At 37.8% G+C, this 17,600-nt stretch overlaps 1 protein-coding gene across 1 annotated transcript in view; it reads right to left on the reverse strand.

Moving 5' to 3' along the window:
• LOC106088270 (kelch-like protein 17) overlaps positions 1-17,600 on the reverse strand; it is a 119,286-nt gene that overhangs the window by 23,387 nt on the left and 78,299 nt on the right. Inside the window, exon 3 of the mRNA XM_059368923.1 lies at positions 5,321-5,512. Within this exon, the coding sequence (XP_059224906.1) occupies positions 5,321-5,346 (26 nt within the window). The 5' untranslated portion in view covers positions 5,347-5,512. The remainder of the gene's footprint in view (positions 1-5,320; positions 5,513-17,600) is intronic.

The raw sequence follows: 17,600 nt of genomic DNA on the forward strand, positions 1-17,600 counted from the left end.
ACATCATTCGTTGTACTCGGACTTGGTCCTGAAAACTTAGGTTACATATCGCTAGAGGCATACCCGCAGATTTCAGTACCTCTGGAATGTGTAGGGTAGTTCCTAGTCTCGCAAGCTCGTCCGCTTTACAGTTCCCTGTGATATCTCAATGGCCCGGCACCCAGAACAGGTGAATTTTGAACTGTTCAGTCATCTCGTTGAGAGATCTCCGACCATCGAGGGATGTTGTTGTGTTCAGAAATACGTTTTCTTGGGCCTAGAAACAAAGCCTATTGAAATTGGAAAAAAATCGTTTCAAATTTGCATATAGCCCGTCCGATTTGGACTAAAATTCCATTTATATCGTCATTTGTAAACCGATTCTCACGAAATTTTGCACGAGTGATTCTCCTATGAGTTTCGAAATTATTAGGGAATTTGATAGAAATCGGTTCAGATTTAGATATAGCGCCCTTAGGACTTCGTCCGATTTGGAATAGTATTGCAATAATTTGGTCATTTGTTAACCGATTTACACGAATATTGGCTCTAAGGATTCCCTTATGACTCCCGGTATTGTTATTGAATTTAAAAGAAATCGGTTCAGTTTAAGATATAGCTCACATATATATGCATCTTCCGATTTTCACTTTTATGGCATTTGCCTTAATCTTCTCAAAAAAGCAAATTTAAGCAAATTTTAAATTCGCCAGCTTAGCCTGCATATCCAATGTGGTGTAGGGTATTTATAGGTCGGCTTCGCCCGACTTTAGCCCGTCCTTGCTTGTATTTAAGTGAAATATCATGCATCAAAATGGAAATCGAACCAGAATGCAATCTTGGGCAAAATTTCAAAAAAAAAAAAAAAAAAAAAACAAAAAGTCGACTATCCCCGAACCCGGTGGAGATTATGTATACCTCAAAATTTGTATTGCAGGGATTTATGAGCACTATCCATCAATTTTTGAAATATTGAAAACCGGACCACAAGTGAACATTTGGCAGTCCGAACAATTTTCGAAATATTGAGGTGACCAAGTTTAGGGGCCTGCCAAGAGGCGCCCGATAGTGATGCGAGCAATTATTGCAGTCACAATGCCAAGAGGGAACAAATGCTTCATTGAAATCAGTGCATTTGTGGTTTCGTCCAGGGTGTGTATTAAACAGTAGGCGGTTTTTTTAAGTGCCGTCCACCAGTCTACAGCACCATACAACTTTATAGGTGTGGCAACTGTCATACACAGCCACTGCATGACACGCGGTTCAAACCACCCATCCTTTGAACAACCAGTTGTGGTGTCCACCATGGCGGTCGCTGTTTGTCACTTGGTTTGGCTCTAGAGCAAACGCTGGACCCTTATGTCAATGTCCACCGCAGTTTCCACTTCCTTTTTAGGTCTAGAGGGGATAGTCTTCAGTGCCAAGCGACGAAAAAGGATACATATTTAGATTACTCTTTGCAAGAAAACAGACTGTATGTCTCCCATTCATATCCAGGAATTCTTAATCCACGAACCACTCCTCCACATAAATAAAATTCTTGGAAAAGAACAACATAAAATCCTGTATTAGAAAAACTTTTAGTGTCACCGAAACTGCTTTACAATGTTAGAGATTTATCTGCAGAAATGGGACCATAGTTAGGGGTCGGATTTTCCATCACTCGATCTGGTAAGCCATTTTGCATGTGGTGTTCTGATACGATTTCCTACATCATTGGTAAATTTTCATCCGAATATTTGACTTCCTATTAAATATTTCGGTTACCATTCATAAAAATTTATATTCAATCAACAGAGCTTGCACATGGTATATAAAATTCGGTCTCACTGATCTTAACGCGTTTTTATACCCAACACCATAGGATGGGGGTATAGTAATTTCGTCATTCTGTTTATAACTCCTCGAAATATTCGTCTCAGATCAATAAAGTCGAACTAGCCATGCCCGTCCGTCTGTCTGTCGAAAGCACGCTAACTTTCGAAAGAGTAAAGCTAGCCGATTGAAATTTTGCACAAATACTTCTTATTAGTGTAGGTCGGTTGGGATTGTAAATGGGCTATAGCGGTCCACGTTTTGATATAGCTGCCATATAAACCGATCGTGGGTCTTGACTTCTTGGGCCTCTAGAGGGCGCAATTCTCGTCCGATTTGACTGAAATTTTGCACGTGGTGTTTTGGTATCACTTCCAACAACTGCGCTAAGTATGGCTCAAATCGGTCCATGTTTTGATATAGCTGCCATATAAACCGATCTTGGGTCTTGACTTCTTGACCCGCTAGAGGGTGCCATTCTCGTCCGATTTGACTGAAATTTTGCACTTAGTGTTTTGGTATCACTTCCAATAACTGTGTTAAGTATAATTCAAATCGGTTCATAATCTGGTATAGCTGTTATATAAACCGATCTGGGATCTGGACTTCTTGAGCCTCTAGAGGGCACAATTCTTATCTGATTTCGCTGAAATTTTGCACGAGGTGTTTTATTATGAATTTCAACAATTGTGGCGAGTATGGTTGAAATCGGTCCATAATCTGATATAGCTGCCATTTAAACCGATCTGGGGTCTTGACTTCTTGAGCCGCTAGACGGCACAATTCTTATCTGATTTCGCTGAAATTTTGCACGAGGCGTTTTATTATGACTTTCAACAAATGTGCTGAGTATGGTTGAAATCGATTCATAGTCTGATATAGCTGCCATATAAACCGATCTGGGGTCTTGACTTCTTGAGCCACTAGAGGGCGCAATTATTACCCGATTTGGCTGAAATTTTGCTTGAGGTGTTTTGTTATGACTTCTGTATTAAAAATGGTTGAAATCGGTCCATAACCTGATATAGCTGCCATATAAACCGATCAGGGGTCTTGACTTCTTGAGCCACTAGAGGGCGCAATTATTATCCGATTTGGCTGAAATTTTGCATGAGGTGTTTTGTGATGATCCAACAACTGTATTAAGAATGGTTGAAATCGGTCCATAACCTGATATCCTTTGTTTGCCTAAAAAGAGATACCGTGGCAAGAGCTCGACAAATGCGATTGATGGTGGAGGGTATGTAAGATTCGGCCCGGCCGAACTTAGCACTCTTTTACTTTTACACGCTTTACCTTCTACAGTTGTTATTCAATTCTTTGCAGACACCATTTATAAAATAAAAACAAAAATTCCTTCATCAATCTACTCAAATTTCTTAAATTTGATTTTATCCTTGATTATTTCATAACGTCACATGTTTATTGATGGCTTCCATTTAGAGCAAGCTGTCAAATGTCCTTGCTAGAAGAACTTAGAATTTAATGCTTGCCCCATAAAAGTCTGCAAATTTATTTTGATGGCTGTCATAAATGTTTATTCGCCATTTCTAGCAACTCCACCCTTGAGCCACTTTTCCAATATCGTTTCATGTTACTTAAACAACAACAACAACAGTGTTTGCGTTTAGCCAAAGCTTAATAATCAATTGTGATTGCTTTCATTCTCAGCTTTTTATGTGGCAATTAACCCCATTTCCGGTGTATAAAGCGGGGGGGATGTTTTTGGGTTGTGTTGAGTTTTGATTTTTTATTTGTTTTGCATTGTAACCCCAAATTGCATTCATCCATTTTGCACTTATCTCGAAAATGGGGCCCAGAGAACTCGTAAACACATGGTCCAAAGTACTCCCCCCAAAATGGTCATTCGGAAAGTCATCATTTGTGGTAATGGCTGTCGCTGGCGATGATGAAATCACAACCATATCTGCTATGGCAAGGACGCACTACAGGAAATAAGCCCCCACCCCACCCGCTCATATACACAGGAATAGTGGTGGCGACTGAATGCGTAAATAAATGCATGAATGCTTTGTAATGACACCGAGTTGTTAGCTTGCTTGTCCTTGGTTCCCTTAACACTACTTCGGTAATGATGATGACGACATCAGAGACGCCAACAAGCCGGACAAATTGTCTGTCTGTTCCTGCAGGCTTCCGACTGTGGCTATGTCTGAGTTTCCATGTCCCTGTCGCGACAATGAATGTTGAATGGGGTCTCTGCTGCTGCAACTCCAGACTTTGTTGTGGGGCAAAAAGGATGTAGTGGTAGCTGTTAACATCATTGTATGGTGATAAGCATAACAAAGTTAGAAAGGCAACAGGGATATGATGCAACCCCCCTTTGGTTGATAAAATTCTTGTCTCCCTCAGAAGGGGGAATTTGGGAACTTGACCTCAATTTCTATACTGTCCATTACTCATGTAGTTAAGCATTTTAGAACTTTAAGCAATTGTTAGTAATGGTAAGAAGAAGAACAGCTAACAGAGAATAATACGCCTTAGCCATGCTCCATGCCCGTCCCATCTTGTCATTCATATCGCAATGGAGTGAACAGCTCCACAATTCTTGAAACTGAACAAAAAATTTAACTAAAATTTCATAAACAAAACCAGACTTGGTCATGCACATCAAGGGGGAAAATGGACAAAAGGGGCCGTAAATTGATGGCTGTAACCTCGAACTATTAGGTAGCAGAAGCTATGCAAGGTTGCTTAGCTTAGAAGACCGCATTGACTGATACTAGTCATGCAAAATGCAAATTTTTCCACTAAGAAACAGGGGCAAACTTCTCACATTTCAATGAGTGCAGTCCGATTCAAGTTTAAGCTCAATGATAAGGGGCCTCCTGTTTATATCCGAGTCCGAACGGCGTGCCGCAGTGCGACACCTCTGTGGAGAGAAGTTTTACATGGCATAGTACCTCACAAATATTGCCAGCGTTAGGAGGGGATAATCACCGCTTAAAATTTTTTCTGATGTTCTCGCCAGGATTCGAACCCAGGCGTTCAGCGTAATTGGCGGATATGCTAACCTAGGCATATAACTGTTAATTGTAATTCTCAGGGGACTTTAGTTTCAGGCGGGCTTTGAAAAGACCCCTTTTGAGTTTTGCCATTGAAACATAAATCGCAGTGTGCAGTAACGTTCTCACACATTTACCCTAACCCATGACGCATAGAAAGACTCTATCCTGGACCCAAGGACCAAGCATATATATATGTGCGAGTTCTACCCAAATTCTTAGTGTTTGGCTTTGAATTGATGTCGCTTAGTATTTGTTCAATAAGCAGTGTGGGTATCGCACAGTCGCTAAGGTCTGCCATTTACTCTTTCCACAAAGGACTTTATTTTAACGTCTGCTTTTCCTGCACTTTCAAGCGATTTATCAAATGTTTGTCATGTGTAAGGCCAAAAACATTTTCAAGGGTATTTTCTCCTTCGGCTTTCACCATGATGTCATGGCATCTCCCATAATCCATGTTAGCTGGAAAGTTTAAATGAAATTTATTTTCAAATACTCACAGATTCGATTTAACCGGCAAGAACATGATGGTGCTTAACTTTATTTGAATTTGTTTATCCAGGGTAGCAGATTTTTTTGTTTCCACCCTAATCTTTAGAAACACATTTGGTTAAGTTGGTGGTGGTGTTGTTAGTTGTTGTTCCAATTGAGGCTTCACACGTTGCGTCAGTCTTTAAAGCCAGTATGGAGAACTGTAAATGAAAAAAAAAATAATTTTTAATAAAAAATAAATTTTTCCCAAAATTTAAAAAAAAAAAAATGTTAAAAAATAAAATAAAGTAAAAGTAAAACAAAACAAGAATCGAATGGGAAGAAATGTTGACAACCATTTTTACAAAGTTAAATTTTGAAAAACTTTCTATACAAATAAAACTTTTTTTCTATAGAAATGAAATTTTTAAAATTTTTTTTAAAAATGACATTTTGACAATATCTTCCGATTCTTCTTCTATTATATAAAAATGAAGTTTTTGCGCTTTGTTTGTTTGTCTGTTTCGTATGGACACAGAAACGGCTGAACCAATTTTCATAAAATTTTCATAGATGGTAACTCCTTAAAACACCTCAAAATTGTAGTTTATTACACCCATCGTGACGACGTGGGACTCAAATGAATGGTATTTGAGGGTAGAAAAGGAATCCATTTTTGGGGTCAAGTGTTTGCGGGTGAGCCCCAAAGTTCTTATTTTCCGAAAATATCAATGTGGGGCTCAAATGAAAGGTTTTTGGGGGTAAAAAAAAACGATACCTATAATTAGGGCAAAGTGGCGAATTTCCAGACAAAGCCCCAAAACGCCCCCCAATCCGTACATATTTATTGACCATGGCAATTTTGGGCTTAAATGAAAGGTTTTTGGGAGTAGAGCAAGAATTTGACATCCATATTTTTGGGCGGAATGCTTGAGGTACCTTCCTATCTCCAAAAAACACTTCCCGTCAAATGGATATATAGATTAGTGATGACAGAAGGCAGAATTGAAGCATGACTTTTTTTCCAACTATGGTAATATGGGGCTTATATAAAAAGTATTTGAGAGTATAGCAAGAAGCTTATATTTACTTTAAGGGCCAAGTGTCTGGGTAGCCACCTCACTCCCAAACCGGACATATTGTTTACCCACTATAATATAGGAGTCCAATGAATGGTTTAAGGGAGTAGAGCGAAAATTTGCCCATAAACATTTCATTAAAGAACAGGGACAATGGGTCTTGCCTGATTCAAGTTTAAGCTCAGTCATAAGGGGCTCCTTTTTGCATAAGGGGGACATAGTACCTCACAAATGTCGCCAACATAAGGAGGGGATAACCACCACTTAAAAGTTTTCCCATGTTGTCGACATGATTTAAATTCGAGCGTTTAGCATCATTGGCGGACTTGCCTTAGAACTCTATCAAAACAGGACTTATATATCGACCATTGCAATATAGGGCTCAAATACGCTGCGGAGCGTCTTCTTTAACAAAAGTTCCTATGGAAATTAAGTTTTGAAAATATTTCCTATAGAAATGAACTTTTGACAAAATTTCCTAAAAAAATAAAATTTTGACAAAATTTCCTATAGAAATGATAATGCATTGAAATAAATTTTTGGAGAATTTTTTTTATAGAAATGAAATCTTGAAAAATGTTCTAAGAATGAAATTTAAAAAAAAAATTGCTATAAAAATGAAATTTTAAAAATTTTTTCGAAATGAAATTTCCGCTCTACAAATTCCAAAGTCACTGATTTCATTTGTCCGCCGCGAATATTGCGCGTTGACATAAGAACTTTACCAAAGTCTCGCTTCGCAAATTTCCATCACACATCCTCCTATATTAACGGTGTACACTCCGAAAGCCTTATTGATCTCTTTTTACACCCTCGCTCACTGTCAGGTGTTCCTGTTACTTTATGTGACATGAGCATACCAAATGTCGCATTGATTTCCTTTATTTTATCCTTTAGTATTCTCCCTACTTTATTCCGGTCTGGATCCCCGATAGGTTTTTCGCTGTGTGTAACCCGTGTAGACGCGGAAGGGCTTATTGATCTCCATCCTATTTTCTCATAGTATCGACCTTATCCGTTACCGGTCTCAATCCCACTTTATCCCGTGTAGGTGTACCTCTTATCCTAAGCACCCTGTGTACACGGCGAAAGTCGTACTGATATCCTTCCTACTTTCCGTAAGTCTTCGCTTCATCTTGTCCTGGTATGGATCCTCCCATTTTTTTTTTTTATTTTTTCCTATCGACAGCCCCTACGTTCCAACAAGTGACATGGGTGTTCCTCTTGTTGTTTTCACTGAGTCTACTAATACTAATATTTTGGCTATATTTTCCTAACCTTTTTCCTCATTTTCACCATGTGTCTTTGCTTTTGGCCATTTGAAGCTGTTTGTAACATTTTTGCCGACTATTTGTTTAATTTTTGTTCGTTTTGTTTTACTGTACCTTGGTTTGTGCAACCCAGCTCCGAGCAATATTTAGATAGCAAAGTAACAAAACCACTCTTTGATTTGTAGGTGTCTGTCAACCCAAGACCAAACACAAACAGACCATTGCACAATCTTCAAACCCATCACTCAGCGGTTAACAGCATTTTTACGTTACAAATTAAAGCGTAAACAAGCGTCAACCACAGGAAATTGACCGAAGGCCAATTTCAAAATATGTATGTGTGTAGGGCTGAGAGAAGTCCTTTTTGGTGAAATGGTCGCATGAATAACAAGATTGCCTGTGGCTGTTATTGTAATAACACCAAGCTGCAGAAAAAAGAAAAATTAAGGGGACTAGAAGGAAGTAACATATATTGTATGTTGGTATAATACATCTTTGTCCGAAACCTTTTAAAAGACATGTAGTCCTTGATGACCAAATAAATCAGATGTCATTCCAAAAGCTAACCTTAGACTCTTTGCCGTTAGTTTTGCCGGAAATAGCATCAAACTGATGGAAATGCCATCAATCTTAGACTCTCACTCTGAGCCGCCAAATTCTCAGTTTACAATAGAAGGGTGCCATCTGTTGTAAGCATTTCGTATAATTTCAAAATTAATAATTTAATTCTTATTTTTTACACTTTCTAACACCAATTGCTTTCAAAAGTTGAACTTGTTCTGGTTCAATGACTTTACTTCCAATTGTTCATATTTATTGGAAAGGGTTTGTTTCCAAGTGTTGTCAGTATTGGCCTCTCAGACGTACTCACACACACAATTAGCCATATACCTTGCCTTGAAAGTTATTTTGTTTGCAAGGCATGTCAAGGCTTATTAAAACGGAAGGGAATGCTCGTGAGAAACAGGTTGAGGGGTGGAGATTGTGGTGGCATGCTTTAATTTCACTTAAATTATTCTCACTCTCTTTCACAAATGTGTTTTCTTCTGCATTACAAAAACGATAGACTGTACGTGTGTATGTGTAGTTCTCCTTTGAGATGTTCAAGAGTGTGTGTGTGTGTTTGTTTGTGGTGAGCCAAGTCAATCACTTATCAAGCGGAACAACAAAAACACTTGGATACACTCGGTTACCTAAACTTTTGACATAATGAAATTATTGGCGTGGGATGGGCTCACGCACGTACTCAGGAATAAACGATCATCCAGACATACACGAACAACCTAATAATGAGGCAGACATCTGACACTTATACTGACGTGAGTTTATAAATTACTTTAAGAAGAAGAAGAATAAAAGTAAAGAGCAAATAGCATTGCCGTACTTGAGTAAAATTAAAATTAAATAAGGTAAAAAAATACAAAAAAATATGATAAAATAAATCAAATAAAATAAAAGAAAATAAAACAATATAAAATAAAATAAAATAAAATAAAATTAAATAAAATAAAATAAAATAAAATAAAATAAAATAAAATAAAATAAAATAAAATAAAATAAAATAAAATAAAATAAAATAAAATAAAATAAAATAAAATAAAATAAAATAAAATAAAATAAAATAAAATAAATAAAATAAATATAATAAAAGTAAAAATATAAAATAAAAATATATAATAAAAGAAAGTGTAATGGACATTTTGTCTGTGGTGAAAGTTTCAAGGACATTAAAATAAAATAAAATAAAATAAAAAAAAAATAAATATAATAAAAGTAAAAATATAAAATAAAAATATATAATAAAAGAAAGTGTAATGGACATTTTGTCTGTGGTGAAAGTTTCAAGGACATTTTGTTTTAAATAAAAATTCGTAGGAATTTCGTTTTTGAAGAAAATTTAAAGGAAACTTTGTCTTTAAAAAAATTTAATGGGAATTTGTCATTACAGAAAATTCCATAGAATTTTGCCTTCAAAAAAAATTTCAAACTAATTTTGTTTTAAGAAAATTTTTCGTACAAATTTTGTCTTAAAAAAATTCCATAGAATATATTTTGTGAAAATTTTGGTATGGAAAACAATTAGAGATTTTGTAAGTAGCCCGGAATTCCTGACTTAGATTTTCTTTTTCGAGGTTCCTTTTTATTATTTAGAGCGCACAACAAGCTTAGGTGTATGTCTTGTCTATGGCTGAGGTGTATGTCCATAATGCCATTGGCCGAATTAATATCCGCACCCTCTTTTCAACCTAACCTGGAAATTTTGTCTTTAGAGAAAATATCATGGAAATTTTGTCTTTAGAGATAATTTCATGGAAATTTTGTTTTTAGAGGAAATTTCATGGAAATTTTGTCTTTAGAGAAAATTTCATAGAAATTTTGTCTTTAGAGAAAATTTCATAAAAATTTTGTCTTTAGAGAAAATTTCATGGAAATTTTGTCTTTAGAAAAAATTTCATGGAAATTTTGTCTTTAGAGAAAATTTCATGGAAATTTTGTCTTTAGAGAAAATTTCATGGAAATTTTGTCTTAGAGAAAATTTCATGGAAATTTTGTCTTTAGAGAAAATTTCATGGAAATTTTGTCTTAGAGAAAATTTCATAGAAATTTTAAGAAAATTTCATAGACATTTTGTTTTTATTACTTTGTTGTTTCTAATTACTTTGATCGGGTTTCCAAAACATTCTATTGGAAACGCTGTTCGATTGTGCCAACACTGCTTCCTATTACCTTAGTACTTAAAATTCAATTGAAAAAAATTACGCCGCTTAAGTAGCTGTGTGTTCTTTGATGCGGCTGCATGTGTGAGTGTTTGTATTTGCAATATAATTGAGAAAGCTTTGCATAGAGGCAGCCCATTCGTAAACACAACAGCTATCAGGAAGGTGTGCGTGCGTGCATATTAAACTTGAAAAAAAAAACTTGAAATTTATAGCGTGAGTCGAGAGTGTAATTCAATGAAAGTATGAATGAATGAAAGGCGCCGAACAGTTTGAAACAGCCGATGAATGAATGAGTGAAGGCAGAGAGAACCTAACAAACAAACGCAATGCCAAACATACTACGGAATAATAGCAGCAAACACTGCTATGTCATGATGAATGACGTCGTAGAACATATTAAACATCGTTTGCTTTGTTCAAGGCGCTGTTGTTGTTTAATGTGCATCATAATCGCCGTCGTCATCGTCATTGTAATTACAGAGAGCATGGGAGAGGGCGGTTTTTGTAGGTGGGTGGTTGGTTGGTGTTGTTTTATTGCTGTTCTTGACATGGGGGGTGGGGGAAGTCTGAATTCAGAGGGTGTATGTACTACACAAAGACATAATTACTACTAAGTATACGATTAAGATAAGGAAGGTTACGATTTTTGTTTTTCGGTGGAGAACAAAAAGCAACAAAAACAATTAAAAATACACAATCACGAACATACAACTAACTAGTCTGTATGTACATACAACACACAAAAACATTCTTGTGATTAATTTTATTCGAAACAATAAAAGTGGGTGGTCTGAGAAATGCGATTAGCAAATTGAGATAAATTTCTAGACAGTTTTTGTTTGCTATGGCCAAGGTCTAGGGATATTAATAGGATCCAGGATTAAATTTACTTAATTTTTTCTTGACGTTTAAAAAAAAATGAAATTTTTGTAAAGACAAAGCCTTTATGATTTATACAATAAATACAAAATTTTCAAGATTTTTTTCTAGACAGAATACCCATGAAATTTTCTCTAAAGGCAAAATTTTTATGAAGTTTCCTTTAAAGGCAAATTTTCTATGAAGTTTTCTCTAAAGACAAAATTTCTATGAAGTTTTCTCTAAAGGCAAAATTTCTATGAAATTTTCTCTAAAAACAAAAAAATCGATGAAATTTGCTTTAAATACTATGGTAAATTAATTTTGGCATTCCGTTTCGCCGATTTCGCTAAAACTGGGAGTCTTAGAACCCATGACAGGTATCGAATATGGTCTAGGTGGGTCAATATCTTGATAAAGCCCCTATATAGACCGATCTAGAATCCCCGCTTGTATGTAACGGAGTCCTTAATCGGCAAGGGCTGTCGCCTTATGGGAGAGCCACATCTCGGAGTGCCTTCTACGCACGTTTCTGGTCCGTGCAGCGATTGAAAAGAACCCCAGACCCTGGTTCTGTTCGGTTTGCTAGAACCGCCTCCATCATCGGTCGATGTCGGTGAGTTGTGACCGGTTCATGGAATGGGTGCATTAGCGATTTTGCTCTGGCCTGACGTCACTGCGGGAGTATAGTCACACTGGCTGTGCGAACATAGCAGTGGGTCACAAGGGTTGTCCTCGTCGTCGGACTTTGTGACCCCTCCGACCTGTCCCGCGCGTTACTATTCGCAACTGCTGCACCCCAGCCACAATATATTCGGGCCAGTGCCGGGAAATGTATCATTCTTGCAATTGAACTGCAACGGTTTTCGGGGCAATATCCACGAGATAGTAAATTTTATGGGTCGCAAGAACATATTGGTTACAACGAGCTAGGACACAATGCACACACGGTATCAGATGAGGTGAATAGGTACAGGGTGAATGCGATCCTTGGAGAACCAACGCCTCCTGCACTTGAAAAAATAAACCTCCCCAGGCAAAACGGAGTAGTTCTGGCTCAATTACGATGCATGCAGCCGCTTCAATTCCTACAGAGCAAGGATTGATGGCAATTTGAAGAATGTGTATCCCAATTGTGACCTGGTAACATACGCTACCTGTTTAACTGCCCAGCCAGACGCTTTCGACTCAGACCCAGATCCCTCTGGAAGTATCCCCCTTATTCGCAGGGTTCTTGGATCTGGATCTGGATAACTTGGCTACAATTTTTGTCTTAGTATTGGATCGAAAATCTCAAAGGCTTGCCAGTTACAGAATATCAAAAAAAAAGTGACAAAAGTCTGAGTAGAAAGTCAAAATCTGGAGGCTCGATTTTCACCGCAGTCGTATGGTCTAGTGGACTTTTTTTGCTCAGTACAATCCCGAGAATGAGAAACGCGAAGGGTCCATTAAGATTTTTTTTCTTGCATACTAATCGCCCATCACTAATGAACACACAGCGTAAGAAATTAAATCGTCCAAAAAAGGATGGTATACACTGATCGGTTAACCATGTCCATCCGTTCGTCTGTTCATAGTAATGTCTGTCTGTCCAACATTCTCTCTATCCAACTTTCTGTTTGTCCGAAATTGTCCTCTATGGAAATTGTTAGGCTATTCTATGAAAATATTGACCTGCCTGTTTGGTTGAAATCTTTATGCTAGGTACGGATTAACTATTATGTTGATTACATATCCGCAGGTACTTCTTCGACAGTCGGAAATTGCCTAGCTGGATGGTTAAAATCTTTGACTTTTCTATGAACAACAGCTTTTCTGGTTTACACAGTATGCACATTACTATTGAGTCATTTACTCTAAAGGGTTACAAATAGGTTAAGGATTTACCTCGCTATGTTTTGGCCTTGCCAGCTCATAAAGCAAATGCTCCTAATGGAAAAATATGGCCAACTCTCACCTCAAATATCATAATATTTCTTAGTATAATGGCTTTATTTCCATTAAACACTTGTAGCCATGGAAAACGTATTTTACGTGATACCGGAAAAGAGCTCTTTAGTCTTTTAGAAACTTTTTAAAAATTTTTCCAATTTATTATCTTTAAAAACTTGAAAGTAAACATCATACAGATATATTCACATAATTCTTAATTAGCATAAAAGCCTTGTTTGCAAACTGTATCTACAACAAAATCTATGCTTGGGCAGTTCCCTTTGGAAAACACTTTCAGAAACACTCCCAAACGCACACACACACACCCTCTATCCCATCCTAACCCTTTTATGACTTACTTACCTCAAAATATATAGCCTCCCCATTAGCACTGAGAGAGTAGTAATTCTAAAAGCAAAAATGTTTGTTTGCCCCATTTAAAGCCTCTTAAAGGTTTTATAAAGACCCCAATTATGTTGGGTAATTTTCCATTAGGTTTGCATGTCTTCTTCCCTTTTATTTAAATACTCGATAGCTCTATTCACAGGCCAAGCCATGTATCTTCCTCACCTAACCCTACGCACCAACCCATCCAACTTACAACTACGCATTCACTTTTTCATTTTAGCCCCCACTTACTTGTCACTCACATTGTTCTACGCTGCCTTTTGTGGCTTCCTGTTTTTTTTTTGTTATTGCTTTCTGTGTTCCAACGGAGTAGGTTTCTAATTACCACCCTTAAGTAAGCAAGTAGCCGCTTTTTTTTGCCATCTCTTCTAAAGCCAAAGAGAAACACAAAACTGAACATATGTTTGAATTTCTTTGCCTGCATGAAACCCGACCCACACCTCATCCCCTGCGCACTATCATACATCAGGAGAATTTATGGTATACTTGTATTGCAGTCACTGATTGGGGAATAGAAGAAATTGGTAGGAAGTCTTCAATCTGATGTTCAAAAAAAAATTGTCCTCATTGATTTGCTTCTCCATTTTGGAGTCCCTTTAAAAGGCAAAGTGTCCCGAATAAACAACATTTGTTTGGATACTTTTATGGATGTTTAGATAGATAAAATTGAGAAGGAAGAGAGGGTAAAATAACAAAAAAAAAAGAAATTATCAGAAAAATCAGGTCAAGCCAAGAAAAAACTTTGTAGGATATATATGTGCGTATATATATAGTGCGTATGTTTAATGCTAAAGAAAAATAATTATCATACGCTCCAGAGTTCAACATATTTGGGAAACAAAGTAATAGCAACTACAGTCGAACTTCTCTATAACGAACTTCCCTACAAGGAATTGTTCTTCGTTGAATATAAAATTCAATTTGTGTTTGTTTGTTTATTTGTTTGTTTGTTCCGTATAGACTCAAAAACGGTTGAACCGATTACCTTGAAATTTTCACAGATTGTGTAGGTTGGTCGGGAAGGAAACATAGGCTTTATAATTTTTTGATATCAGGAGGGGGGCGAACCCTCCCCCTTACCCCAAAAGTACTACCCAAAAATAAAAGTGGACCGATGGGAACAATATGAGATTCAAATGAAAGCTATTCAAAATTAGAGTACAAATTTCATAATAAAAGTTGGGTCCATGTACCTGGGGGCTGCTCCAGCCCCAAAACCACTTAAAAAGGGGTTATTTGACGATCATGACAATATGGGACTCAAATGAAAGGTATTCGGGAGTAGATTACGAATATGATCAGGAATAAAGAATAGGCTTTATAATTTATTAATAACGGAAGGGGGCGGTTACCCCAAAAACACCACCCAAAATCAAAAGTGGACCGATAAGGACAATTTGGGTATCAAATGAAAAGTATGTGGGAGTAGATAGCGAATCTGGAATACAAATTCATGTAGAAGTATTGGGGGTCACCCCACCCCCACAAAAACGCCAAAAATGGGCACATTCGCCAATCAGGTATATATGGGACTCGGTTTGTTTGTAAAGCTATATAATTTTTCGATATCGGAAGGTGGACGGACCCTCCCCCTTATCTCAAAAACGCCACCCATATCCGTAAGTGGTCCGATGGGCACAATAAGGGTATCACATGAAAGGTATTGGGGACCAAAAAACGAATATGGTATTAAAATTTGGGTACAAGTACCGCCCCTTCTTTTACTTTATATGGAACAACATTATCCTTGAAATAATTATTTTCGACAATTAAAGAGTTAGTGAAATATCATCCTACGAAAATGGTATATGTATATCACTTGACTAACAGTATAACGCTATAAATGCCTTTATCTGAATACCATATGATTTTTATTGGTCTGTGAATTCGCTCGGCGGTTATAGGGCCATCTAAGTTAGGATGTTAGCTGTACTCCATTCTTAAAGACTTTATTCTAATTAGGATTTTGGCTGTGCGAGCCCTATATTGCCATGATCGTTAAATACGTTTGTCCGATTTAGGGGTGTTTTTGCGGCGTGAGGTGGTCCCCCAGATACTTGACCCTAAAAAAGTTATCAGAATCGTGCTCTTCTCTTAAATACCATTTATTTAAACTCCATATTGACATTGGTTTCAGAGGAGTTTATAGGATGGGGCGTTTCCCAAACGAATTGGTCCTCTACTCCCCAATACCTTTCATTTGAGCCCCACATCGACATGGTGAGTAGAAATGCCACTCCTGGTGGTCCCCCAATTGAATTGAATCACATATTCCCATTTGCCTCGAAATTGGATATCAAAGTCGTTTTCTAATCTCAAATACCTTTCATTTAAACCCCTTATAGCAAAAGTCAGCAAATATGTCCGGTTTGGGATATATACATATGCATATTTTGCCCATGAACATTCCACTAAGGAACAGGGGCAAACTTCTCACATATCAATGAGTGCAGTCCAATTCAAGTTTAAGCTCAATGATAAGGGGCCTCCTATTTATAGCCGAGTCCGAACGGCGTGCCGCAGTGCGACACCTCTTTGGAGAGAAGTTTTACATGGCATAGTACCTCACAAATGTTGCCAGCATTAGGAGGGGAAAACCACCGCTGAAAATTTTGTTGTGATGGTCTCGCCAGGATTCGAACCCAGGCGTTCAGCGCCATAGGTGGACATGCTAACCTCTGCGCTACGGTGGCCTCCTAAATGGGATATGGGCCCTAAAAACTATCAATATCGAGCTCCAGTGTCTTGAAGACTCAAATTGTCTTGGTGACAAAATTCATCCTATTTACATTTGGTCCCGAATGTTGATATCAGATTTGTGGTCTACTTCCAAATACCCCATATTTCCATAATCGTCAAACATGATCGGTTTGGGGGGTGTTTTGGGGGATCGGATGGCCATTGAGTGAGTTGGCCATGAAAATATATATCAGGTTCGTGTTCTACTCTAAAATACCTCTCATTTGAGCCCCATATTGCAATGGTCAGCAAACACTTCGTATTTGGGTTGTGTAATGGCGGTGGGTTGGCCCCATAGACACTTTTTTCCGAATATTGATATCAGATTCGTGCTTTACTCCCAAAGAACTTTAATTTGAGCCCCATATTGCCAGGGCCGTAATTTTTTCCTCTTTGGGCATGTTTTTGGGAAGGGGCGGCCCCCCAAACACTTGGTCCCACATTTGTATATCAGATTCGTATTCTACACTTAAATTCCTTTTATTTAAGCCCCATATTACCATGGTCAGTAAATAAGTTCTGTTTGGAGGATGTTTTGGGGATGGGGTGGACTCCCAGACTCCCTCATTTGGATATAAAATTCGTATTCTACTCGCAAATACCTTTTATTTGAGTCCCATATTGTCGTGATTTGTCTATAAAAATATTAGGTTGGTTTCATGGGTGGGGCGGCCCTCCTAGAGAGCATACAAGATTTCGCTTACATCGCACCACCCATCTCCGAGATCTGGCATTTCTGAAAATTGGGGTAAGAAGTGGACCGTTGGGGACAATATGGAACTAAAAACAACTATTTTGGAGAATTTGAAATGTGTATCAAAATATTCGGTCAGATCTCAGGGGGCAATCCTACCCCAATAACTGACCCCACAAACCCTTGGTCCGCCATTTGTATATCAGAATTCTGAACTCAAATGCCTTTTATTTAAGGCCCTTATTTCCATGGTCAGTAAATAAGTCCTGTTTGGGGGTGTTTTAGGGAAGGGGGGGGGGGGGACCCCCAGAAACTTGGTCCCAAATTTGGATATCAGGTTTGTATTCTACTCCCAAGTGTCTTTCATTTGAGTCCCATATTGGCATGGTCGGTAAATATGTCCGATTGAGGGGTGTTTTGGGGGGTCGGGGTGGTCCCCAAAAACCTTGGTCCCACATTTTTCAGATTCGTATTACACTCGCAAATACCTTTCATTTGAGTCCCATATGGTCGTGATTGGTCTATAAACAAATTTGGTTAGTTTCGTGGGTAGGTTGCCCCCCCTCGAGAGCACACAAGATTTCGCTTAAATCGCACCATCCATCTCC

The sequence above is a fragment of the Stomoxys calcitrans genome, chromosome 5, assembly GCF_963082655.1.
Source record: "Stomoxys calcitrans chromosome 5, idStoCalc2.1, whole genome shotgun sequence".
NCBI classification, from domain to species: domain Eukaryota; kingdom Metazoa; phylum Arthropoda; class Insecta; order Diptera; family Muscidae; genus Stomoxys; species Stomoxys calcitrans.